Source organism: Myotis yumanensis, unplaced genomic scaffold (genome assembly GCF_028538775.1).
Source record: "Myotis yumanensis isolate MYYU_CA2020_CCGP unplaced genomic scaffold, mMyoYum1.0.hap1 SCAF_2, whole genome shotgun sequence".
Classification (NCBI taxonomy): domain Eukaryota; kingdom Metazoa; phylum Chordata; class Mammalia; order Chiroptera; family Vespertilionidae; genus Myotis; species Myotis yumanensis.
This window is the reverse complement of record NW_027223753.1, coordinates 13694147-13719434: the sequence shown is the minus strand read 5'-3', so window position 1 is coordinate 13719434 and position 25288 is coordinate 13694147. Positions and strand designations below refer to the sequence as shown.

General features: G+C 54.4%; 2 protein-coding genes across 6 annotated transcripts; both read right to left on the bottom strand.

Annotated features, from left to right (window-relative positions):
• Positions 1-244: 244 nt before the first annotated feature.
• On the bottom strand, positions 245-4586 carry C1QC (complement C1q C chain). 4 transcript variants are annotated; one of them, XM_070404312.1, is made up of 3 exons: positions 4505-4586; positions 4031-4224; positions 245-1062 (listed from the first exon to the last, which is right to left on the bottom strand). In XM_070404312.1, exons 2-3 carry the CDS (start codon positions 4209-4211, stop codon positions 506-508), a joined length of 738 nt encoding a protein of 245 aa, XP_070260413.1. In that variant the 5' UTR covers positions 4212-4224; positions 4505-4586; the 3' UTR covers positions 245-505. The 4 variants fall into 4 exon arrangements, with proteins under 4 accessions (XP_070260413.1, XP_070260414.1, XP_070260416.1 ...); XM_070404313.1 differs by having other exon boundaries at positions 4031-4212; XM_070404315.1 differs by having other exon boundaries at positions 4031-4212; positions 4485-4543.
• Positions 4587-7953: 3367 nt separating this feature from the next.
• On the bottom strand, positions 7954-10761 carry C1QA (complement C1q A chain). Of its 2 annotated transcripts, none has more exons than XM_070404310.1 (3): positions 10656-10761; positions 9673-9842; positions 7954-8705 (listed from the first exon to the last, which is right to left on the bottom strand). In XM_070404310.1, the coding sequence occupies exons 2-3, from the start codon at positions 9833-9835 to the stop codon at positions 8131-8133; spliced, it is 738 nt and encodes a 245-aa protein (XP_070260411.1). In that variant the 5' UTR covers positions 9836-9842; positions 10656-10761; the 3' UTR covers positions 7954-8130. The 2 variants fall into 2 exon arrangements, with proteins under 2 accessions (XP_070260411.1, XP_070260412.1); XM_070404311.1 differs by lacking the exon at positions 10656-10761 and adding an exon at positions 10157-10601.
• Positions 10762-25288: the final 14527 nt, after the last annotated feature.

Below are 25288 nucleotides of genomic sequence, written 5' to 3'. Positions count from 1 at the left end.
TCACCCAGACAGTGACAGCAGACGGCCCCTTGGTGACCCCTTTAGCCTTCAACCACACTTGAGTATCTCTCTCCCAAATGGCCAAATGGTGCTGAGTGACTCAACATTGGCACCAACTGTTACTGAACCCCAACTAGATGCCCTGGGTGCGTCTAGAGCCCACAGACAGCTATAGCTGGTGCAATGCTAAAGACGAGGAGACCTGCTTCTTCAAGGTGACAATGAGAAATCAGAGCCAGGCGTATTTATTGATTTAATCATTTATTTGTATATCGCTCAGACTTCCAGGACTTCAGAAAAAGAATGATAGCACTAAAGGTGTTGGTAAAGTATCAAAGGAGTGACTCCTGCAGGAACTCAGAGAAGGGAAAGAACTCAGGGGGTGGGAGTCAGGGTGGGCTTCCTGGAGGAGGAGTCCATTAGGTGGGGAGAATGGCCTGAGCAAGGACACAGCAGAGCAGCTGAGAGAGGTGGGGTAGCCTGGGGCTGGAGCAGGCCTGCTCCCCTAGTCGGGGAAGAGCAGGAAGCCAGAGAAGACGCTGTCAGAGCCCTCTGTGCCCACCATGCCGTTGTAGTCATTGACCCGCAGCCACACCTGCGCGCCCTCCTGCAGCCGCAGCAGCACACCACCTGAGCTGACCTGCTTGCTGTTGGACATGTGGTCACAGAAGGAGGTCATCTGGACTTCGTTGCGGTACAGCTGCACGCACAGGTTGGCCGTCTGGGATGTGTGGTGGACGAAGTAGTAAAGGCCAGGGACTTTGCAGGTGAATTTGCCTGTGCTGATGTTATAGTCGCCCTGTGGGTTAGTGATGACCGTGTTGAACTTGACCAGGCTGTTGGACGTCGGGTGCTCTGCTGTCTGCCGTGTGACGGTGAACACTGACTGGTGCTTCTGCTTGTATCTTCCCTCCTCTCCCGGCTCCCCGTTGGGTCCCATGATGCCGGGAGTCCCCGGAAGCCCAGCGGCTCCCATGGGGCCATTTTTCCCAGGAAAGCCAGGTGTGCCGGCTTCTCCCTTCTGACCCTTGGGTCCTCGTGTCCCGGGAATAGCTGGGATTCCTGGGGAGAGAGCAGGTGGGAAGTGAGGGGGCAGGGGACAGGGAGAAGGGACCCTGGGGCTGTCCTCCAGGGACACACTCCTGGGGTTTGGTCTCTGAAACCTCCTTCCCCCAGATGTACTGTCCACCTGGGAGCAGTGCGCAGGGAAGAAGGGGGATGGTCAGAGGGAAGGGAGACCCTGTTTCAAGCCCTGCCCCCTCCCACAGACCTGCCTTGTGAACTCGGTTAAGGCACCTGTCTCTTGGCCTCAGTGTCCACATTTGTGCTGGAGAGGGTAGGACTCGCCAGCTCAGGAGGCGTCCAGGGCAAGATCTCAGAGTGTCAGAGGCCACGACTGTCAGCCCGTGGACAGCAAGTGGCCTCAGAGACCTTCTGTTTGGCCTGCACAATGTTTTCTAAAACTTTTTATTTAGAACCCGACGTTAACAAGTTCCGGCCGCACCAAAAGGTCTAGGACTAGGTCCTTAGTTTTTCTTGACAAAAATAAGAAGCTTGGTCAGGGGCAGAGTTCCTGGAAGGCTCAGGAAACCTGCTTCAGGCCCCATTACCTGGCATTGGCCCCTTTGAGGCCCTTTGCCTAGTTTTATATTTATAATTTTTTCAACATTTTATGTTGAAATAATTATAAATTCACAGGAAGTTGTAAAAAAATAAAAAAGACAGGAAAGTCCCATATGCCCTTCACCTAGCTTTCCCCAGTGGCACATCTTGCATAACTAAAGTACAACATCAAACCGGGAAATCGACCTTCGTGTGATCCAGATAGCTCCGCTTTTCCATGCTCTGTGTGTGTGTGTGTGTGTGTGTGTGTGTAGTTCTAATACAATTCTGCAGCATGTGTGGATTTGTGTAGCACCCCTCCCTGCAATCAAATGTATCCCCAACTTTGTATTATTTTTCTTAAGGAGGGCCTTCGCCATTTTATAAGCTGCAGAGCCCTACAAAACCGCTATCTATTCCTCAGGCCAGCTTAGTACATGGGAACCACCGGATGGAGCCAAAGGGAATCTGCCCCTTTAAGGGGGCTGCTCTCTCCAGCTCCCCCAGCCCCACTCAGCCATTTCAGCCCCTGGTTCACCTCCCCTCGTGTTGAAGATGAGGACGTTGAGGCCAGAAGCTCGCCCAAGGCCATGCAGCTGGTATGAGGCGGAGTTTAGACTCAAAGTCAAGTCTGGAGGAGTTGCAGTCAGAATGTCTGATTCTTGCTTATTATCGCCCTGATTATCTGTGCCTCTGTGAGATTCTTCTCCCTTGTCCAAACCATGCTCATCCTTTAGGGCCTGATGCCAGTCTCTTCTTCCAGGAAGCCCTCCCTGACCACCCTTGTCTGCCCCCATGGCTGCTTCCTCCCAAGAGTGGGTGTCTGTGCAAACCCATTTGTGACAGATCCTCTATGACTTGTGAGCCTTTTAGGTCCCAGGGTTAGGAGTGGGGGCTCAGGACCCAACAGACCTGGGTTGCAGGCCGTGTGACCCTGGGCAGGTGACCTCCCCTCCCTGAGCCTCTTCTGCCCGGCTGAGATAAGGGCGTAATGGGATGGATGCCACCGAGCTACTGGAAGAGCGGGATGGGAGGATGCAGGTGCCAGGCGCCTCACAGCAAGTGCTCAGTAAATGTCAGGTCCCTGCGATGGCTGAGCAGGGCCGTGTCTCATCTTTTGAGATGTCTTCCAGCAGCTGATTGGGAGGGGCAGGACTCAGCAGGGGGCAGGGGGCAGGGGGCAGAGAGGCGGGGGAGGGTAGCAGTTAAGGGAATGGCCTTTGGAGCTGGGCAGGATCTCCTGTGTGACTTCAGGCAGGTCACTCGGTCTCTCTGAACCTCAGCTCTGACATGTATAAAACGGGAGTAAACCACTCCTTCAAAGGATTCTGGCCTCAGTTCTCTCGTTTCCAAAAGAGTTAACAATTTTATCTGCTGTATTTGCCTGGCACAAGTAGGAGGTCAAAAATTGGTAGCCCTCAGGCACCCTGGGCAGTAAGGTGGCCAGAGATACAGGCTCCCCCAAAATGGCATACCTGGGATCCTCATTCAGCTCACCCCCGATTGTTGGTAACATTCCACCCAATTGCCAGGCGGGAAGCTGACAGTGAGGAGACTTTCTGCCTCCCAGTCACCTCTACCCAGCCCCATCCCGGCCTCACACGTGCCACCTCCAGACACACTCCAGTTCCCAGATATGCACCTACTTTCAAACGAGGACCAAAGACTCCAGTCTCACCCAATGCCAGCCCCGTCGTATCCTCAGCCCCCTTCGCTCATGGAGCTTGCCGTGTGAATCTCCAACAGGAGGTTCTATGACTGTGGCCCTGCCTCCTCTCTCCCCACCCCTCCAACTACCCAGATCCCAGGGAGCACAGTTCTGATGAAAACAATGATGACAGCAGCAGTACCTTCCATAGCCTACACTTACCCAGTGCTTACCATGTGCTTGGTGCTATTTTATATTTAAATGTAACCATCACAGCATCCCTGTGCAGGAGGCACTACCACCTCCCCATTTTACAGATGAGGGAACAGAGGCACTGGCTGTTAAGTAAGTAATTTGCACAAGTTCACACAGTAAGACGTGGTGGGGCTGGGATTTGAACTCGATTCATCTGTGCATTGTCTTCATTCACTGTGTGGGTCCCCCCTTCCCCAGGGGTCCGTGTTGCAGGGCAAGAAGTGGAGGAATTGTAACAAAACAGTAGCCTAGCATTTTAGAATTTGCCAACGGTTTTCACATAGATCCTGTCCTGTGACCCTCCCTGCTGTCAGGTGAGGACTCTGGGGGGTGGGGGCGGGGGGTCTTGAAGCCTGGGCCCTGAGGACAGAGGGGCTATATCTGTTGTGAGAGCTGGGCTCTGTCCTGGGAGCAGGTGCGGCAGGAGGCACCACACTCCTTGCCATCAAGTTGCCATCCTTTCCCCACTCTGCCCCCTGCCCCTAGCCCCTAGGGGACCCCTCCCTGACAGGCCAGCCGACTCACCTGGTTCACCCTTGGGCCCTTGCAGTCCGTCATGTCCATCCTTCCCGGGGGCCCCGGGTATGCCTGGCATTCCGGGGATCCCATAGCATTCTGTGGCGGCCAGGCCCCCAAGTGGCAGTGCCAGAAGGAGCAGCAGCAGGTTTAGTCCAAGGGGGAGCCAGATGCTGGCGCCTCTGTCCATCCTGGGGAAGGAGCTGGATGGCAAAAGCTCGGTCGGCCCACCTGCCCCTCACCCACCCTCCTCACCCTCTCACTCCGGGCCTCATCCCTCTCCGCCCTCAGGAACCTCCCTCCCGTCCCGGGGCCCCTCACCCTTGGGACCACACGATGGACCAACAGTGGGGTCGCTTCTCTGAGCTGAGTGAGGATGGGGACCCTCCTTCCTCACAAATCAGGCTGTCCCCGGGGCCATGCTTCAGGGAGGTGGTGGGGAAAAGCTACCCGCTGCCCTCACCTGGACAGCGTCCTGCTCACCTGGGTAGGAGGCTTCTGGTCTGGTCACTGAGATGCCCTCCGATCTGCTTCCCTCTCCCGGGCAGGAGGACACCGTGTCGGAGCAGACAGAGCGAGGAGGGCCTGGAGCGGACTGGGCGGCCCCCTCCTTCCCCTCCCCCCGTCCCACATCCCCTTTCCCATATGTTTCCCTGACTCAGTACTTTCTTTTGGGTGCTGAGCCAGGCTGACCACAGTGACAGCCTGTGCCCTCCACGCCGGTCACGAGTGTCTGAAACGAGGAAATGTCCACCGCCCCGCATCCGGGGAAGGGTATGTGCGTGTCTGTGTCTGTAAACACAGCCTCCTGGGCAGACTTCCCCTCCGGTCAAGTTCAGCCCATGCCATGTCCGTCCCCACCTGTGGCATTTGCTGTGCCTGAGACTCAGCTGTTTCACAACGTCCCAGGAGGAATCATAACCCCCCCTACGGCTGAGGAAACCGAGGCTCAGGGAGGTGCGAGCCTTGGCCCAAAGTCACGGAGTGAGTGGTTTCTGGGGGTCCAAAGCCTTGCTCTCACCCCTCTGCTTAGCTGCCCCCAGAAACAATCCTCATATGCCCTGGTCAAGTGGCAGGCCTTATTCTAGAAAGTTCCATACGCCCCTCTTCCCTATGACAGTTGGGGGGTGGACACCCGGATGGGCCAGCTTTGAGGGCAGGCAGCCTGCCGTGTTGGTCAGAGTCCTCTGGCCACAGAGACAGCGGCTTCTGGGTCTCCTTCCAGCCATGCCACCCCCTTTCCCTGAGGCCTTCAGCAAGCCGCTGCCCCCACCCAGGCCTCAGCCTCCCGTCTGTGTATTGGGTGGTGGGGAGGCCGCGGCTTTGCATGGTGGCATCTCTTCCTTTGCCCGGGCCCCTGATGACCTCACCTTTCCTGCCAGCACCCCTTCTTCACCTCCCTCCCCAGCACCCCTACCTTTGGTCTTGGAGCCTATGATGGCCGGTGAGGGGTTGCCAGTGGGGTCGGGCTGGCAGAGCTGAGCGAGGCCCCCTCCTCTCTTTCTCTACGCCTCACACAAGAGTCAGCGAGGAAGGAGGAGTCGGGCTGCAGAGGGTCCAAGACTGACCCACTCCTGCCCTCTATGTCACCCGGTGTTGGTTCCTCCTCTGTAAATGGGGGGCTCCACTAGCTCGGCGCAGGGCAGTGGTGAGGACTCTGTCTGATCGGTGTACCCACGATACTTAGCCCTGCGCTGGGCATGAGCAGGGGTTCAGAGCCCTGCGCCTGCCTCCCCAGTTGACTCTCAGGGCCTCAGTTTCCCCCTCTGTTCCTCCGAACTCTGGCACAGGGCTGCAGAGGGGGGACAGGAGTGGAGATGTGAGTGCACCTGACCCTGGGAGTCTGGGGCGGAATGGATGGATGGCACCTGAGCGTCCATCTTCTTCGCCTCATTGGCGCCTGGGTCTGGTTTGTCCAGCAGATGGCAGCCTCGGCCCGTGCTCAGCCTTCCCGGCCCGCCCGCCTGGCCCAGCTGCGTTCCTTCCTTCCAGAGGTGTGTAGGTACGGGTGGCATTCAGGGTAAGGAGCAGCCTGCAGCCACTGTCTCTATAGCCTGGTCTCTTGGCCACTTACGCGTCCCCCCCGACCCCCCCACAATTCCTTTGGGGCCACTGCAATGAAAGAGGCCTCCCCTTTGGGGCCAGGCAGAGCTGGTTCAGATCTGGGCCCTGCCACTCTGGCATGTGACCTTGAGTCCATGTCTCCCTTCTCTGAGCCTGTGTCCTCGGCGATTTTGCTGGGATTAAGTGCATCAATGACTATGAAATGTCCAGCACATAGTAGGTGCTCAAAGACCTGTTTCTTTTCCCTGTCTGCGGGTGGGTATGTTCCAGGGGCAGGGGCACTGCAGGGGCAGAGCGGGGACCCAGTGGGGGGCTGAGGGCCTGTGGAGTTCATCACTGCCGCGGGGGCACAGGGGGTCACTCTCTTCTTCCTGACTCCCAAAGGCTGTCGGTGGGGCAGCCCCAGGGGAGGGTCCCGACTGTTGGAGGCAGGGGTCGGGGGTTGGGCGTACGTGAGGACTCTGGGGCTGCTGTGTGTCAGTGGATAGGAGAGACGGTCCCTGTGAGGTGTCAGCACGCGTGGAGGTCAATGTGTGAGCAAACGCTGGCATTTCTAAGGCACATGCGTGTTGGAGTGGAGGATGTGTCCATCTGCATGTCAGGGGTGTGTCTGGACACCCGTCTTAAGGTGTGTGTGTAAGAGTACTTCTGATGGTGTACAGGGAGCACTCAGGTGTCTGAGGCAGGGGTGTGTGGGTATGGCGGCACGTGTGTCCCCAGGTATGAAGGCATAACTCATGGGGACGTTCCAGGGGTGTACACGGGTGTGTCTGAGAAAGTGGGTGTGCGCTGAGGGAGGGGATCATGTGTCCGTGTTTCAGTGAGGAGTAGGCAAGTCTTGGTCCAGGAATGTGGGTCCCTGTGCATCTCAAGGGAGGTGTACATAGGTGGTGTGGTAAGGGGTGTGTGTAGCGTGGTGTGTGTGTGTGGTGCGTATGCATGCCTGGTGTGTTTGTGTGTGTGCATGTGTGTGTGCATACATGCAGCACACAGATAAAGCCGTTCCCTCTGGGAGAATGCACAGGGCATTGGACGTGTTCAGGGCTGCACTTCTGGTCTCCTTATTCTCCTCACACACAAAGGACACGCTGGGGCTTCTTGCTCCTGAGCAGCTCCCGGACCGGCCAAGTGGGAATGAGCCACAGACATTCCAGATCCACTGTACTCCTCCTTCCCTGCCCCCAGGACTGGACTCAGGAAACTGCCTTTGGGGAGGACTGCGGATGCCCTGGGGCCAATTGCTCCCCCTCTCTGAGCCCTGCCCCAGCCTTTCTGGGTCAGGTTGGGAAGCACTGTCATTGTCAGTGTGTGGCTGTGCAGGCTGACGAGGGTCTGAGGCTCGCAGTTACACACACAGGCGTGGGCGCTCGTAAGACCTGGAGTCGAATCCCAGCTCCTCCCCTTGAACACTGACCTGGGCTTTGTGTCTGGCCCCAACTCCCAGCCTCAGTTTTATTATCTGTAAAATAGGGTCATAATGCCCACGTCAGAGCTCGATTGTAAAGATTATACAACGTGTAATAGTAGCTAAAACTTATGTAGCCTTCACGATGAACCAGGCTCTGCACTGCAATTTTCAAATATTAAATCATTGAATCTTCCAATAACCCTTTGAAGTGGGTGCTATTATTCTTCCCACTTTACAGACTAGAAAACTGAGGCTCGTAGACGTTACATAACATGCACACGATTGGACAACTAGTATCCAATGGCCCCAGGATTTGAACCCAGGCCGCTGAGGCTCCCAGGACCTGTCAGATACATATTGTAAAATACCGACCATGGGCCTGCCTTGTAAGCCCTCAACAGCTGTCATTCTTATGCCTCCCTCCCACTGCCCAGGGTAGCAACGGAGCCTCACGCCAGCAGACAGGGACACAGGTATTTATTCCAGGAAGAGTTCTAAGAAATGCTCTCCCTCCAGCTAAAACAACAGCGCCCCCGCTTTACAGAGCAGAGCATAGAACCAGAGAGGTGGGGCGAGTGGGCGGGGGTTGCACAGCAGCAAGCGGGTGAGGCCAAGGTGGGGAGGGTCCCTCCCTGGTTCAGGCGGAAGGGAAGATGAGGAAGCCGCTGAAGACGCTGTCGGCCTCAGGGCCCTGGTAAATGCGGCCCTTTACAGGGTCTTTTTCGATCCAGACCTGGTCTCCATCCTGGAGCTGGAGCACCGTGCCCCCCGACACCACCTGGAAGGTCCCCCTGCTGTTGGCGTCACAGAAGCCGACGGACCTCTGGGTCAGGCCCCTCCTGGAGGACATGATGGACAGGCAGATGTCCCACTTGGACACCACCTGGAAGGTGAAGTAGTAGTAGCCGGGCACGGCGCAGACGAACCGGCCCGAGTGGCTCTGGTACCGGCCTTCCTCGTTGGTGATGACCGTGTCGAAGATGACCACGTTGCCGCCCGTCGGCGGGTTCCGCCTCACGGCTGAGAAGGCTGGCCTCGGCTGGTCGTTGATGTTTCCCGGGTTGCCCTTGATGCCCTTCAATCCTGGGGCGCCAGGGTTACCCAGGGGGCCGCTAGGTCCTGGGTAGCCCATTTTGCCAGGGATGCCAGGGGGCCCAGGGTCCCCCTGGTCTCCTTTAAGACCTCGGATGCCTGTCCGGATGCCAGGAGCCCCTGTGGGAGGAAGGCCAGATTGGCAGTGAGAGTCCAGTTCTGCCCATCCTCAGGCAGATGGCTGGGACCCCGAAAGGCTGTGGGATAGCGGATGGGGGAGTGCCCGGCCTTCAAGACATTGATTCTGACTGGCTCTGTGACCTTGGGCTTCTCAACCTCTCTGAGCCTCAGAGAAGTGGGAACAGGCACTTTTCACAGATTCTGTGAAAAGCAGGACACTGGCTCTTCCACGTGCTTCTGCCCACGGCCCTGCACTCCACACCTCACAGGCCACTGACCCCGACCCCTTCTGTGTCAGGGACCCCACAAACTGTTATAAACGTCGCTGCAGCTCTCACTGGCCTGCTGTGCACTGGGAGGCTCGGGGGCCTGTATGAGACTTTCCTTTCCCTTTTCCTTCACCCCCAGGCTTTTCCCTTGAATCTGAGAATTTCTGAAGCCCTAACAGGTTGAGGAGGGGGGAGCAGGACTGGGGGGAGGAGCAGGTGGAAAAAGGATAGTTGCCATCAATTGATCCCTCCCTCTGTGCCCAGTGGGGTTGGTTCTCTATCTTCCAGATGAGGCCACTGAGTCTCAGAGAGGGTCACACAGCAAAACAAGGGCTCCCGAGTCTAAAACCTGAGTCAGGGCACTGGTCATCCTGGTAACTGAACAGGGGCTGAGGCCTGGGCCTGCTTCAGGATCATTCATATTCACTGCTGCAGCGACCCATTCCCCAGAGGAGGAAGGTGAGGCCAAAGAAAGAGGCCCCAAGCCATAAAGAGAACATGGAGAGGCCTGGGGCCTGGGGACATGGTCCGGGGAGAAGGCCAGGCCCTCCTCAGACCTTAGGGCCCAGTACAGACTGGAGGAGCTTTATGTGGGGGCCCAGGTGGACTCCTGCTTTTTGGTATCACCCCCAACCTCCACTCTGGAGCCCAGGCCAGGCAAAGGGATGAGGGGCTGGGGTCCAGAGGGAGGTACTTACCTGGCTCCCCTTGTTCCCCCTTGAGGCCTGGCCGCCCGGGTCGGCCAGGTTTTCCTGCAACCCCGTCCCTCCCATCCGGTGCTCGGCACACGTTCTGGGTCACCGTCGAGGCCAAGGACATGGCCAGCACACCAACCACGAGCCAGCCCCATGGGGCTTCCATGATGCCACTGTAGAGACACGGCAGGGCCTGGGCAGGCTGGACATCACGCACTCACATACACCCGACTCACACACCGAGTCCCACCCCCACACAGGGGTATGTCCACACCCCCCCACCACCCATGCACACCTCCCTGCTTGAGGGGCTTCTATGTCCACCCTCCATCCAGCTGCAGGGAACCCAAACCTTTATATAGAACCACAAACACACAGATACACACATGCAACTGAGCACGCCCATGTGGTCACACGCTCAGACACACAAACAGCCTCTCACTCACACACGGCTGGACGCACAAACTGACACCCATCCCTCGCTCACCTGGACACACACTCCTACAGGTGATCAGTTCCATTGAACAAATATTGATTGAGAGCCTGCTTCTCATTTAACACTCCCTCGCCCAGATGGCCAAGCTGTGCACGCACACAGGAATTCACAAACGCCTGACACACACGTCCGCTCACTGCCTCCATACTCATCCCCCTTCAGGCTGACTGTCACCCACGGTCCCCCTCGGAGGGACCCCTCTGCTGGGCTCTGAACCTCCCAGCCTTTTCCTAGCTTCTTGTAACTTGAGGGGATCAGGACCCAGAAACTCTGGTTAGAGCTGATGGCTCTGTGTCCCCATCTCCCACTATCTCCCCAAGTCCAAGGAATTAAGGTCCCCCTACTGATTCTGGGTACTGAATCAGTGCCCCACCCAACCCTGTCCTGGCACAGACCAGCTCTCCCTCCCTGACAGCCTCCGAGGGCAGCTCCTAGGCCTGCTCCCCTGGCTCTGACCTCACAGCCCCTCCCGCTCAGGCGCTGGCCTCACCTGCCACGGGTGGTCGACTCAACTGGATGCTCCTGCTGTCCACCCAGGGACCTCTGTGGGACGCCCAGCAGGACGGCGCCGGCCAGCAGCCAAGTTTCGCATCCCTTCCCACTTCCCCTTCTCCTTCTCTGGACCTGCCCCCGGCATTGCCCTGGGGGCCAGGGGCCGGCCAGGGACATTTTGAGCCGACCTCAGCAAGACCGGGACATTGCACATCCTACCCCAAGCCACAGTGGTGTGGGGGCAGGGACAGCAGGCTGCAAGGGTGGAGGGGTGTGGAGGGGTTCCTGGGTGGGGTGGGTAGAACCAGAGAAGCACAAAACGTCAGGGCAGAAGGAACTTTTTCTGAAGTCAGTCGCTTGTAAGACTTTTTTAGGATTTGAAAGCAACAGCATGTATTCACTGTCCAAAGCTTGTAAATACGGAAAGGCACAGAGGAAGGAGAACAGGGCCGTGTGATGAACAGCTTAGTCATTAGCCTTCTGGACCTGCCACCTCCTAGCTGCACACAATTGGAAAGACACTGAACCCCCCGGGGCCTTGGTGTTCTTATTGATAAAATCGGGAACAACAGATTCGAAATCTCATCCATTACTATAAAGTTTTAATGATATAATACACACACAAAACATGCGGCACATGGTGAATGCTTAGGAATTAGCTTTAATCAACATTTTAAAAGCAGTGACAACGCCCATGAATTCTACCGTCTAGAGCAGTGGTTCTCAACCTTCCTAATGCCGCGCGACCCTTTCATACAGTTCCTCATGTTGTGGTGACCCCCAATTTAATTGTTACAAATTGAACATAATTAAAGCATAGTGATTCATCACAAAAACAATATGTAATTATATATGTGTTTTCCAATGGTCTTAGGCGACCCCTGTGAAAGGGTCGTTCGACCCCAAAGGGGTCGCGACCCACAGGTTGAGAACCGCTGATCTAGAGACTGGCTGCGAATGCTTGGATGACTCAATGCTAGCCTTGCTCACTCTCACTGACGGGGAGCTCACGACCTGCCAGCACAGCTCACGTCATCACTGCCAGCTTGGACCCTGAAAATGCTTTTCTTTAGATTTGGCGATCTGTCTCCCCCAGACTGGAGACCGGTGTGTTCAGGCCTGGGCTGACCATGTCTTTCTACTTCTTCCCATGACCATGTTTTATTTTGTTTTTTCCTGAGAAATTCACCAGAGGGAGGCGGAGGAGAAAAAGGAAGGCTGTTATACACAGGCAGAAGTTGGTCTAGGGCAGGGTTTTCAAGCTTTTGGGACTCCTTTTTTATTTGCAATCTTGTATAGCACCCAATACTAGTATATATATCCAACAGCTACAAGTAGGGATGCATTTGTTTAAAGGGAGGGCCACGTGTTCCTCCCGCAAGTCCCTTTCCTGCTCCCCAGGATTCAGGAGGTTAAGAGAATCTCTGTGTGACGGTGTGCAAGCCACATCCTTTCTCTGGACCTCAGTTTCGTTATCTGTAAAATGGGGGCAATACAGCCTCCTCACTGGGCTGCTGAGAGATTCTGTAAACTTATGAGGGAGTTTATACTGTCAAGCGCCACATTAAAATAAGTCGTCATTATGAATAACACCTGTATGACCTTGAGCAAGTTCCCTAACCTCTCTAAGCCTCACTGTCTCCATCTATCAAGATCAGGGGGTGGGTTGGAAGCAGGAAGGATTGCCCCAAACGTTCTGCAACATCCCTTCCAACATTCATGTTCTTCGCTTGCAGTGTTTCAGTTTTGCTTCGCTGAGAGAGGAATTAGAAAGATCACATGTCAGAGTCAGAGCTGACAGCCCCATTGTTCCCATTTTAAAGGCCAGCCCTAACCAGTTTGGCTCAGTGGATAGAGCGTCGGCCTTCGGACTGAAGGGTCCCAGGTTCGATTCCGGTCAAGGGCATGTACCTTGGTTGCGGGCACATCCCCAGTAGGGGGTGTGCAGGAGGCTGCTGATCTATGTTTCTCTCTCATTGATGTTTCTAACTCTCTATCCCTCTCCCTTCCTCTCTGTAAAAAAAAAATCAATAAAATATATTAAAAAACAAAACAAACTAAAGACCAAAGACAGGAAGGCTCACATAGAAAGTGGCAGAGTTGGCACAAGGAAAAGCCAAATACTGTGAAAGGCCCCTTAAAGTTTAGTGTTCAAGATATTAAATACACAATTCATATAGAAACAGATAGTGAGTACATGTCATTTTTTTTGGTAGCTTATTAATGAAGGAACCAACAGAGTGACAAAGCTAGTTCAATGAAGAATCTGAGAAAAAATATATACCCATCTATGGAGAGAGCGAGCTGGTAAACACAAAAACAACAATGAAAAATAACACAAGAATTCTAGAATATTCATAAGGTTGCTAAGTGAGATATAAAACTGGTCAATGTCCTCTAGGGCAATAAAGTCATAATGTTGGGGTTATCTTCTATATGGAAAAGCAATCATTTGCATCTCTACCAGACAAAGATAATTTGCAACTTATCAGTTTTCTACCAGCTACTAGCTATCTTTACGGAGCCCGGCCCCGATCAATAGTAAACAATAAGTCAAGCAAAGTGACATTCCCCTGGCGTGTCGGACGACCCTTAGGAGGGCTTGTCAGACACGGCTCTCATCTGACTTTGAAAGGACACTAGTTATCTATTTGCTTTACTTCCAAGTGTGGGATGATTTTACTTATCAGGCTGTTGCAAGAGCCTAAACACTTCCCAAGAAATAAAAGACATCGATAGTAATGGTCATGTCATTAGTGTGAAAAGTAAATGGGTCTGTGACAATGGCACAACGCGGGCATCTTCTGTCAGAGGGGATAGGCAAACAGTTCCCATTTCTCCAGAGCTCAGCCAGGTGCCGGGAGGCGGGAAGGAGGGAAGAGAGGGAACCTTGTCATACTACTAGAGCCCTCATCCAGGGGCCCAGGCTCAGGGTGCTGTCAGGGGCCTAACGAATAACCAAAAAAGTCATCCCTAGCCCTAGCGGTTTGGCTCAGTGGACAGAGTGTGGGCCTGTGGACTGAAGGATCCCGGGTTGCCGGGTTCGATTCCGGTCAAGGGCACATGCCCAGGTTGTGGGCTCAATCCCCAGTAGCGGGCGTGCAGGAGGCAGCCAATCAATGATTCTCTCTCACCACTGATGTTTCTATTTCTCTCTCCCTTCCCCCTCTGAAATCAGTAAAAATATTTTTTTTAAAAATCATCTCTAAATGACTCTAGTTCATGCTGGTGGAGTCACATCTCACTCAAGGGTTGGGTTCCAAAGTCAGCATATTGGACAAAAATTGTAAATGGTAAGTATTACTGTTGGGGGAAAATACTTCGGAAAGTGCCACGTTGGAGACCATATTACCATTTCGCAGGGGTCCTATGCCGTCACGCTTGGCTTTGACGTTAGAATAGATTTCTATTTCTTTATCAGTTGGCTAAGGTGCCTGCCCTTTTTTGAAGAAAGACATTGAATCCTTAAAGATGGGAGTCATACTCAGTGGGAGGTGTTTAGACCATGAGGAGCTCATAGGAGCCGAAGCAGATGTGGGGACAGTCTTGGGGACAGGCTTGGGAACTGCAGGGGCAGCCAGATCTCTACGCTCCGTGGGTCTGGAGTGACAGCAGCAGCCCCTACCTCATTCAAATCGGTATCCTTATCTCTTTCTCTCTCTGAATCTTATTAGGCAAAACACAGAGAATCAAACGTGTATGGAACGTAACTCTGAAGTTCTTGCCTTTCTTTTTTTAATTAAAAATTCGAGGTTGAATTCACAGACAGTAAAATGCAGTCTTCAGCGCACTGCTCACACACCGTTTGCCACCACCCAGATCAAAATGTAGACCATCCCCGTCACCCCAGCAAGTTGCCTTGTGCCTCCTGTGTTGCCCCCAAACCCCAAAGTGACCAGTGAGTTCTGACTTCTGTCATCACTGGGAACTTCTGCCTGTTCTGGAACTTCATGTACAGAGAAGCATGGAGCATGTGTCTTCTGTGTCCAGCTTCTTTCGCTTCCCATGCTGTGAGATTCATCCGACATCGTATTGCTGAGAAGTATTCCATTGTGTGCATGTACCACCCTTTGCGTAGCCCTTCCCCGTTCGTGGGCATCTGGGTGATGATGAATAAAGCTGCTAAGAACATTCTTGTACGAGTCCGCCTCCGGGTGCCGCCCTGTGAACATATGTGCCCAGCCCCCTGCTGTAGTGTTTGAACACCAGGGAGTGGCACTGAGTTTACACCGACGCCCCTTCCTCTCCCATCCACTGCCCCACACCTCTCTCCTCAACAGCCTCTTTCTAAAACAAACAAACAAAAACAACAAAAATTCCTCCTGCACCCTCTGCCTGAACCATGTTTTCTCCTTCTCACTCACTCTTCCCCTTCTCTCCGCTCTGTATTATGAAGATTGTCTTCGCCCTGACCGGTTTGGCTCAGTGGATAGATCGTCGGCCTGTGGACTGAATGGTCCCAGGTTTGATTCCAGTCAAGGGCATGTACCTTGGTTGCGGGCACATCCCCAGTAGGGGGTGTGCAGGAGGCAGCTGATAGATGTTTCTCTCTCATCGATGTTTCTAATTCTCTATCCCTCTCCCTTCCTCTCTGTAAAAAATCAATAAAATCTATTTTTTTTTAAAAAAAGGAAAGATGTACTTATTATTTTTTTTTTTAAGAAAAGATTGTCTCTATTTTGTCTTTCTGGCTAAGTCCCTTCCTTCCAGGGACCTTCTGGTTCTCTCCTTCTATTCTCCAGCCCTTCACAGACAAGATCAAGGTTTTGTTGGGGGCAGGGATGCTTGGGAAAAGAGGAGGGAGCTGTCAGAGTCTGCCACACATCTTCACATCTCTCTTGGCAGATAAAAGCTCTTTTGGGGACTGTTTTATGAAAAACGGAGGGGATTGTAAACAACGCATAATATTTGCCTCCCATCTGCCCTGTCTGGGGATGACAACGACCCTTCCAGTTGTGGCCGGAGTGGCTCAGTGGTTGAGTGTCGATCTATGAACCAGGAGGTTATGGTTTGATTCCCACTCAGGGCACATGCCCGGGTTGCAGGCTCGATCCCTGCAGGCCCGGTGGGGGGTCTGCAGGAGGCAGCCGGTCAATGATTCTCTCTCATCATTGATGTTTCTATCTCTCTCTCTCCCTCTCCCTTCCTCTCTGAAATCAATGGAAACATTTTTAAAAAAATAAAACAAAACAAAACAAAAGAAATTGTGGTCAGGCTTCATTTCGGTGTGGTTTGTCCCTGACCCGTGGTAGGCACTGAGCAAACATCCCATCTCCTCCTCCTTCCCGCTCCTGCCACTCAGGGGGCCAGGGCATGGCGCAGTTGAGAAGGCCTCCACCCCTCCACCCAGGCCCCAGCTGGAGCCCAGAGTCCTGGCTGCCCCGAGGGAAGCAGCAAGCCTGCCAGGGGCCAGGTGGAGCTCTGGGAGCAGTTCCAGCACCAGATCTCCCAGGAAAGGTGCTAATGGAAGCCACCAGGGGTGCAGGCAGGTGAGATGTAAAAAGATTAAGAGGATTTGGAGAGAGTTTGGAAAACAAACAGCAGGCTCTGGGAGCCAGCAAGGAGGCCTTGCCTCTGCCTTGTGGGGGCTGGGTCCTGGGGGCTTTCAGGGACCATGGCCCCCAGAGGCCAGGAGAATACTGGCCCTCACAGAGTCCAGGTCAGTCACAGGTGAGTGACTAGGGGAAAGCTCCCCAGGGAGAAATGACCTCCTTCATCGGCCCCTCACCTGCCTGACATTCCACCCGGACCCATGGCTTCCATGGGGTAAGCCTTCTTTAGGATGTTTCATGAAGATGTGTCCTGGTGCTTTTGTAAGAGGTCACTGGGCCCTACTTAGCGAGGCCTGCTGCTAGGCTTAGTACTCGTGCTGAACACACTATCTCATTTAATCATCCCAACTCCCAGGAGGGAGGACTTGATGGATGAGCCCCTTTTACAGATGAGGCAACTGAGGCTCCGACAGGACAAGCGAATTACACAGGATCACACAGCCAGTAAATGGTAGAGTTATTTCTACCACACAGCCTATTTCTCTGAGGGCTTTTATCTGCCAAGAGAGATGCAAAGAATAAAGGACGTGCAGGTACCTTTCTGAAGTTGTTCCACTGTCGTCCTACACATCTGGGGCCTGAAACAGGAACTCTGAAAGAAAGAGGAGAATGGAGGAGATAAAAGTATTGGGCATGGGACGCTGAAGAAGGCAAGACTTGCCAGCTTCGCATACTCACCTCCCCCGTGCCGGGCATTTACACACACCATCTCACTTAATTTACACAGTATCCTTACAGGGTAGCATTTTGGCTTATTTTCAAAGAAGAAGGCGCTGAGGCTCAGGGAAATGAAGTGACTTGCTCATGGGCCTGGGGTTGCTAGATTTACCAAATAAAAACATAGAATGCCCAGTTCAACCTGAATTTCAAGCCAACAATGGTATGCAGGGGTATATATATATATATATATAAAGAGGCCCATTCTACATTTTATATGGCCCCCTCCAGAGGTCATATAGCCTGGAGGTAAGTGACTATTCCCCACCGCTCTGGTTCATAGGAAGGAAGAGGTAGGCTGAAGGGGGTGCTCCTGTCTGCCTCCCAGGAGAATAGGGTCAAGGCCATGCTTCCGTGGGGGAGCCACAAACCCCAGCAAGGTTCCCCCACCAGGACCCCCACATCGTTGCCATGGCAGGCTGCCCTCTGGGCATCTCTCCCTGCCCCAGAATTTCATCAGGAGGGGCCCCTGTGGGCGGGAGGCACGGGACTTGGGTTCCATTCCCAGCTCTGAGTGTCCTGGACACCACTCCTCTGGGCCTCAGCGCCCCGCCCCATCTGTAAAACAGAGCGGGGAGTTGAAACACCAGTGGTCAGAGTCACCTGGGGGAGCGGGTTGAGAATAGCATAGCCTGAGCGGCACCCCTACTTACAAAATCAGAAGCTCTGGGGCGGGGAGTCTGCGGTGTTCACAGGTGCCGGGTGAGCTGAGGCAGGCGGCCTGGTATCTTTTACAGCAACTGCGTGGCTTTCCCACCTGGACAAGTTGGGGTCACAAGGAGGGCCAGGCCGGGCCGGGGCAGGGCAGGGCCAGGGTTTGTGCCCCAGCTCGCAGTCATTTTCTACCCGCAGAGCTCCTCCCGCATTTGGGCGAAGGACAGCTGCTCCTGCCCTGTTTCCGCCCCCTCCTCCCGGCCGCTGCTGATTGCAAATAAACACCCGGTCTACGCGGGAGAGTAATTAACTCTGCGAAGTGGGGAGAACTAATCAGCCCGGAGTTTGCTGCAGGTGGGAAAAGCAAAGGCTTTCCTAAGTAGTATGCAAATGACACCGTAGTATGCAAATCAACCCCCGAGGCTCCAGGAAAGGCCGGCAGGCACTCTGGGGAGGAAAGCCTTGATCTGGGCAGGGACCGGCCGTCCCTCAAGTTCAGGTGGCTGGAGAGGTCAGAGGAGGCGTGGGGGGCTCACCTTCTGGGTTCCCCAGAACACCTGCAGCTTGAGTCTGGAGCATTGGGGGAGGCAGAGAAATAGGCTGGGGGCTCAGGGAGGAGTTAGAACCTGAACTCCTCGGGTCCTTACCTCTGTGACCTTAGCGAGTGATTTGCTGGGTCTCCGTCTTCTCATTGAACGATGGAGACAACGCATACTTCTCAGGCTGCACTGGGTCGGTGTTCAGTAACTGGGAACCCTTTTCCGAAAGCATCCAGCTAAGCCCATGGCACCTCCTGTGGGCCACATGCTGCTAAGTCAAAGCCCAACCCCGAGGCTCACCTGCCAGGGGTGCGATTGGCCTTGTGATTGGCTACGGAAAGGCTCCCGAGTGTCCTCTGCTCCCAGGCACATTCTCCTGCCTGAAATTCTGGACCAGGATGAGTAAGGAGAGTGAGGCCTACAGGGAGCAGTATTTAAGGAGGCACACACTCTGAGGATTCCCCAGGAGTGAGCATCTTCTTAACATTTTGCACACCCCGCGCACCTCACTCACTTCATCCTTGTCCAGGCCCGACGCACAAAATACCAGATGTTATTTACTCAAGAAATCTAGAGGGCTTGCTCAGAGAATCTTGGCCAACTGGCTGGGAGGGATGAGCCTTCAGTGGGAGTGGGAGTTCAGAGTCAGTGAGCACCCCTGGGGCCTGGAGTGAAGGCACAGGAGAAACAGGGCGAATGGCCCTTGGCTCGGCGAGTTCTCCCTCTGGGAAAAAGACTTCTGAGCAGGCCTTTCCGGGGTCCCCCACTCTGCTTCTCCAGCCTCTTGTCTCCAGGCAGATAGGCAGTGGCACATACCAGGGCAGGGGCTGGTGGGATAAGCACCCTTCCCTTTGTTCTCACCATCTCCTGCAGGAATGAGGCTGAGGGGGCCTGGCGGGGGGGGGGGGGGGGGGGGGGGCGTGCAGGGAGGGCGCTGGCTTGACCTGGTGGGGAGGAGAGGAAGCCTCTGGGTCCGGCCTGGGGTGTGGTTTCAAAGCTGTTGCTAGAGCCAGGCCAGGGCACTAGTTCTGGGCAGATGGGTGGGAAGAGCCCTGGCAAGGGAGCCTGGAGACCGGGTGATTGGCCTGGCTCTGAGCTGCCTCGGCCTCCTCCCTTCCTCCTCAGGTGTCAGTCACTACATCTCTAACAGGCACTGTCCCTCCTGCCTCGTGGGGCGACCTGCTCAGGGCCCTCCACTGACATCCAGTAAGAGACAGAGCAGGTCCTGAACTTGGAGATGTTTATGGAGCAGAAAGAGGGCTGGCTCTGCTCCCCGTGCAGCCCAACTGGGGCCTCCAGTCAGTGATCCCATCTGAGAGCCTCAGTTTCCCTGTCGCCGATGGCAATGGCAGTTACCATGCTACAGGGTGAGCAGGCAGGGGTTCTTATTTTATGTTTTAAAATACATTTTTATTGATTTCAGAGAGGAAGAGAGAGGGAGAGATAGATGAGAGAGAATCACTGATCGGCTGCCTCCTGCACGCCCCCTACTGGGTATTGAGCCCACAACCCAGGCATGTGCCCTTGACTAGAATCGAACCTGGGACCCTTCAGTCCACAGGCCGATGCTCTATCCACTGAACCAAACCAGCCAGGGCCAGGCAGGGGTATTTAATTATTTTTATTTTTTTTATTTTTTTTATTTTTTTAATCTTTATTGTTCGGATTATTACATTTGTTCCTCTTTTTTCCCCCCATAACTCCCCTCCTTCCAGCTCCCACCCCACCCTCCACCCTCACTCCCCACCCACTGAGTTCATCCATAGGTGCATGATTTTTGTCCAGTCACTTCCCGCATCTCCCACACCCCTTTCCCCCCAAGAATAGTCAGTCCATTCCCTTTCTATGTCCCTGATTCATTATAGTCACCAGTTCATTCTGTACATCAGGTTATTTATTCACTTGATTCTTAGATTCATTTGTTGATAGATGCATATTTGTTGTTCATAATTTGTATCTTTACCTTTTTCTTCTTCTTCCTCCTCTTAAAGGATACCTTCCAGCATTTCATATAATACTGGTTTAGTGGTGATGAACTCCTTTAGTTTTTCCTTATCTGTGAAGCTCTTTATCTGACCTTCAATTCTGAATGATAGCTTTGCTGGATAAAGTAATCTTGGTTGTAGGTTCTTGGTATTCAGCTCTTTGAATATTTCTTGCCATTCCCTTCTGGCCTGCAAAGTTTCTGTTGAGAAATCAGCTGACAGTCGTATGGGTATTCCCTTGTAGGTAATTGAGCCTCTTTCTCTTGCTGCTTTTAAGATTTTCTCTTTGTCTTTTGCTCTTGGCATTTTAATGATGATGTGTCTTGGTGTGGTCCTCTTTGGATTCCTTTTGTTTGGGGTTCTCTGCGCTTCTTGGACCTGTAAGTCCATTTCTTTCTCCAGGTGGGGAAAGTTTTCTGCCATTATTTCTTGAAATAGGTTTTCAATATCTTGCTGTCTCTCATCTTCTGGCACTCCAATGACTCTGATATTAGTCCGCTTAAAGCTGTCCCAGAGGCTCCTTACACTATCTTCACACTTTCGGATTCTTTTTTCATTTTGCTTTTCCAATTGGGTGTTTTTTGTCGAATCTTTGGTTTGATTCTTGTGCTCCTCTGGTCTGCTATTGGGTATAATATTCTTTATTTCAGTCCGTGTATGCTTACTTTCTAATTTCTTTATCGTAGCATCGAGGGTCTCATTAGTTTTCGTGAGGCTCTGCACAAATTTATGGCAAGCCCTCAAAATTGCGATTCTTAGCTCCATATCCTCCATTTCTGTCATGTTTTTTTGTCTCCGCATCTTTTATGCTTTCTTGGTGCACCCCCTTGTGGTCTCTGTGCGCAGTCTTGTTCTAGCCAAGCCTTAATTGTTGTAGTTAACACTAGAGGGATTTGACCACCAGGCCGACTGGCGGTGGAAATCAGCTGTGGGAAAACTTCAGTCCTCAGGGGAGGCGCTAGTCCAGCCCTTGCCTGAGGCGATCGGCAAATGGCTGTGCGCAGGGTTTGGGCGGGGCGGGCTCAACAGGGCGGGGGGGAGGGAGCAGCTATGGCCGCTCTCAGTCCGTCCCCAGGGGCTCTGCCTCTCTGTCCCAGCAATCGCTGCAAACCTCGGAGGGGCCGTAGCCAGACAGTCCCGCTTCTCCCGTTTGAGTCTGGGTCCCTAAAGACTCGCCCGGATCTGTAGCCCAGAGTCTGAGACTCTCTCCTGATTGAAAGCGACAATCGCGCCCTCAGCCGCCAGCCCGCTTTGCGCGCGCACCCTCACCACCGCACCGCCGTACCTTTAAATTTTCCACACTGCGCCTCCGCTGAGCGTCGGAATGCTGTTGTTTTTGCTTCTAGTTGAAGAGACTCTCCTCAGCCAGCCTTCCCGTGGTTCTGGTTGATGTCCGCTCCGACTTTTAGTTGTATTTTTGAAGTGGTTGTCCACGGCGGCATAGCCGGTGTTTACCTATGCCGCCATCTTCGATTCTCCGTATTTAATTATTATATCCAAATGTTTACAACTTCCTTTCAGGGTAGGTATATCACTCCTAGTGTACGGATACTAAAGAGGACTCTGAGAGGCAAGGTCCCTCACCCACGGCCATGCACTAAGCGAACTGCAGACTGGGCTGTAGCACACAGCTGTGTGGCCTTGAGCGAGCACCGTTGCCTCTCGGAGCTTCGGTTTTCACATCTGTAAAATGAGAATGGCAGTCTCTCCCCTGCGAGTGCTGAGCACTGGGAGGCAGCAACACTCGGAAGAGAGCTGGCTGAGGTTTGACCCGGGGGCCGCTGACCCCCTGATCCCTCTGGACACCGGGCTGCCTGTCACCCCAGGGGTGGGACTGGGTGACCTCCAAGAGCAGCTGGGCTTGGACATTTCCCGGCCTTCACCTAAGCCTCCAGATTCCTTGCAGGCCTCTGCCTGGTTTCAGTGGGTCTGCTGCCTGCCGTTCCTCAGAACGCAGGCCTCAGGTCCCGGGGCTGGTTTTGAGGATGTGGGGCCCCCGCTCTCAGCTCCAGTTCCCGGAGCCCCCGCGTGTGAGGGTCCTCCATGGCCAGGAGGTGGTCGTGACATCCTAGGGCTTTCGGCATCTGGGAAGGGCGAACTGGGGGTGCCACTCCAAAGCACCCCCTTTGTTTCCCAGCAGGAGGGGGTGGCCAGGTTATTTTTGTGATAAAAGTTTAATAAATTGAAAGGCCTGGTTTTCATTCCGTGGGTAATTAGCTGCGGCCGCTGGGCTCCCTCCTAATTGTCTCTCTCACACCAGACGGGCGCAGATCAATAGGAAGCGGCCGCTGTGCGGTGAAAGTCACAATTAATTAATTGCCAGGCGAGTGTGTGTCTCCATCTCTGTCACATCAAAGGCCTGAGGTGGCAGCTGCCCACGTGTCTGGCTCTGCCGGGCTGGCCCAGCCCAGAGCCCCAGGTGCGTGTGGCCACAAGCCATTGCGCATGCTTCCTGCCTCTCCCTCGGGCAGTGGGAGGCTGGTGGGAAGGGGTCCCCCGAGACCCCAGGCTCCAGGGCCTTCTCTGACAGCCAGCATTGTCTTCAGCCTCCTCACTGCAAATGCAACCTCCACCATATCTCTGCCGGGTACCTGCACCCTGGTCCCCTTGTCTCGCCCTTGCCTGTCCACTCCACCCTCTTCCCTGTAGTCCAACCCCACAGCTGTTCTAGGCTAAAACTTTGCCTGTATCTGGAATAGTGGAGGTGGGTGGTATTGGCTGAGAGAGAGGACATTCTGGGATGCTGGGAAGGCTCTACATTTTTGTTTGGGGGGTGGTTTCATGGATGCATACTTATGTGCTAAACCATTTTGTGGCACCACTGAAGACTAGTGCAAACAGTTAAACACACACAGACCAACGCCCCTCCCCCACCCAGCAATAACTTACGTTTATGTGTCATTGAGACACTAGGATGACGAGGAACACGGGCCTGCATAAACGTGTCTTTCCTAATCCTCCCCACCGGTCTTGGAGATAGGTAGCATTTCCCCCTTTTTAGAGATGGGGAAACAGAGGCACAGGAAGAGGTTGGGAAGGAACTAAGGAGAGGAGAGGGGAGAAGAGGATGGAGGGTGGCGGGAAGGAGGGTTGAGTGGGGACCTGTGTCCATGAGGGGCTCGTGGGTGCCAGGCAGGAGCTCAGTGCTCCACACACCACCACCTCGCCATGAGAGCAAAGCCATGCGTCCCATGTTCCAGCTGAGGCTCAGAGAGGGGGGGTGGCCCTTGTCTGAGGTCACAGGGCCTGGGAGGGGCGAGCTGGGTCCGGATCCTGGGCTGTCTCATTCCAACGTCTTTCTGAGGGGGAGACACGGAAGAAGGGGAGGGAGGGCAGAGAGAGGTGAGGGTGAGGGGCTTGAGGTGGGATGAGTGAGTCAGGGAGGTGTGAGCATGAAAGAGGGGGTGCTAAAAACACACGTGTAGGCGCACACACAGGCATGCACCCCCTGCACCCCTACTGTTGCTTTACTCTTTCTCCAGGGGCTTCCTGCTGCCTCTCTGGGGCTAGCCTTCCCTCATCTGTAAAGGGGGGAGGAACCGCGTGGCCCCAAGGTTTGCTGTGGCCTGTCCACTGCCCAGCACACACAGGGCTCAGCGAGGGGCTGGCCTTTCCCCCTCCTTCTCAGCTAGAGCCGGCCGGGGCCTTGCTGGGCTCCCTGCCACCTGGCCCTCTGCCTGGGGCCCGGAGCTCTGAGCTGAGCGCGGCCTTGGGAAGGGTCAGGCCGGCTGTCCCAGCCCATGGCCAGTGCTCTGCTCTGCCCACCCCCCACGCGTGCTCATCCGTGTCCCCCTGGAGCTCAGGGGTTGACAAATATTGTAAGAGCTTCCTGGCGGTGGGGAGAGGCGATACCTGTCCTTCTGTCGCTGTTTCTCCGTGAGAACACAGCAGCGTGTCCAGCTCCCGCTCACGGCTGGTCGTCAGGGGAGGCCACCTCCGTGCTCCCGCCACCGTCCCCGCCTGTCATCGCACCTTTGAAGTGGCGCCTGATTTTTCAGTCTGTCTGAAGTCGCTTGCTGTTTATGCAGCAGCTGGCCCAGCAAGTCCCCCTCCGGGCCTCTCCATGACGGTGCCCGCCACCAGGGACTCGGGGAGACAGCCACCAGGTCTCCGGGGGGTGGGGGTGGGGTAGCGAGAGGAAGCCGAGATGCCATTTCTATCTCCAGGGTCTTCTAGACTGAGCTTGCTTATTTTTTGTTTAAAAGGAAGAGAAAAAGAGTTTCCAAAACCCCCAATGTGCTATTTTCTTCAAAGAAAAAGGAATAAAGATAAAAAACAAAAAACAAGGGCCAAAGGTTGCTCTTTCAGATCCTTTGAACATTTTTAGTGCTGTGGCAGTGCGCGGGGGAGGGCGCTAGGCGGGGAATCCTTTCGTGGATGCTAATGTGCCGTGTGACCTTGGGCAAGTCACTTCTCTGGGCGTCAGATCCCTGGTGAGGGTCTGACCGGGCCCGCTCCGCTCCACACTGGGGGACCTTCTTATGCTGTTTGTTTCTCCCGAAACTCACTGCACAGGCTGCCTCCTCCTTCTGAATAGGAAAGTCTTCCTTAGTCCAGGAAACCAGAGAGAGAGGCGGAGGGGCCTCCAGACAGCAGAAGAGCAGGGTGGTCCCTTTCAGGCACGGATGCCCGAGACCTCCCTGTTGAGGGTGTCACAGCTGGGGACCAGTGGGGTTAAGCAACTTGCCGAAGGGCACACAGCGAGGGCGTCTGCGGTAGAAGCAGGGTTAAATCTGTGTCTTTAGCTCCCAGGCTGGGGCTTTTTCTCCTGCCTCATTAAGCCACAGGAGGACGTTCCCAGCGAGCGAGCAGGGAACCACATTTATGGGACATGCATGTTTCAACTGAGGCTCCTGAGAGTGGAGTTTGAGGGTGAGGGCCCTGGGGTCAAACAGAACGTGTCCCTGCATCTGCTGCACTGTTTGTGTGACCTTAGGCAGTCAATTTCAGGGCTCTGAGCCTCAGTTTTCCTAACTGTAAAATGGGGCCATTGCTTGAGGTGCTCATGAAGCACTCAGCGCAGATACTGGCACGTGGGAGCCCTTCTGAAATGCTGGCTGACACTCTTGCGAGCCTTTAGCGTGGGGCTGGGGCCGCACTGTCTTCTTCATCCAGCTCCGGGGGAAGGAGGGCATAGCAGGCCGGCCTCTCAGGCCTGGCTGTCACATCTGCCTTTCATGCCAC

What these genes read in the sequence shown, in the direction of transcription:
- C1QC (XM_070404312.1), bottom strand. Translation starts at nt 4,211, where the DNA reads ATGGACAGAGGCGCCAGCATCTGGCTCCCCCTTGGACTAAACCTGCTG. An exon ending in AGGGCCCAAGGGTGAACCAG is followed by an intron (nt 1,063 to 4,030) that starts GTGAGTCGGCTG and finishes CTCTCTCCCCAG; the next exon opens with GAATCCCAGCTATTCCCGGG.
- C1QA (XM_070404310.1), bottom strand. Translation starts at nt 9,835, where the DNA reads ATGGAAGCCCCATGGGGCTGGCTCGTGGTTGGTGTGCTGGCCATGTCC. An exon ending in GGGGGAACAAGGGGAGCCAG is followed by an intron (nt 8,706 to 9,672) that starts GTAAGTACCTCC and finishes TTCCTCCCACAG; the next exon opens with GGGCTCCTGGCATCCGGACA.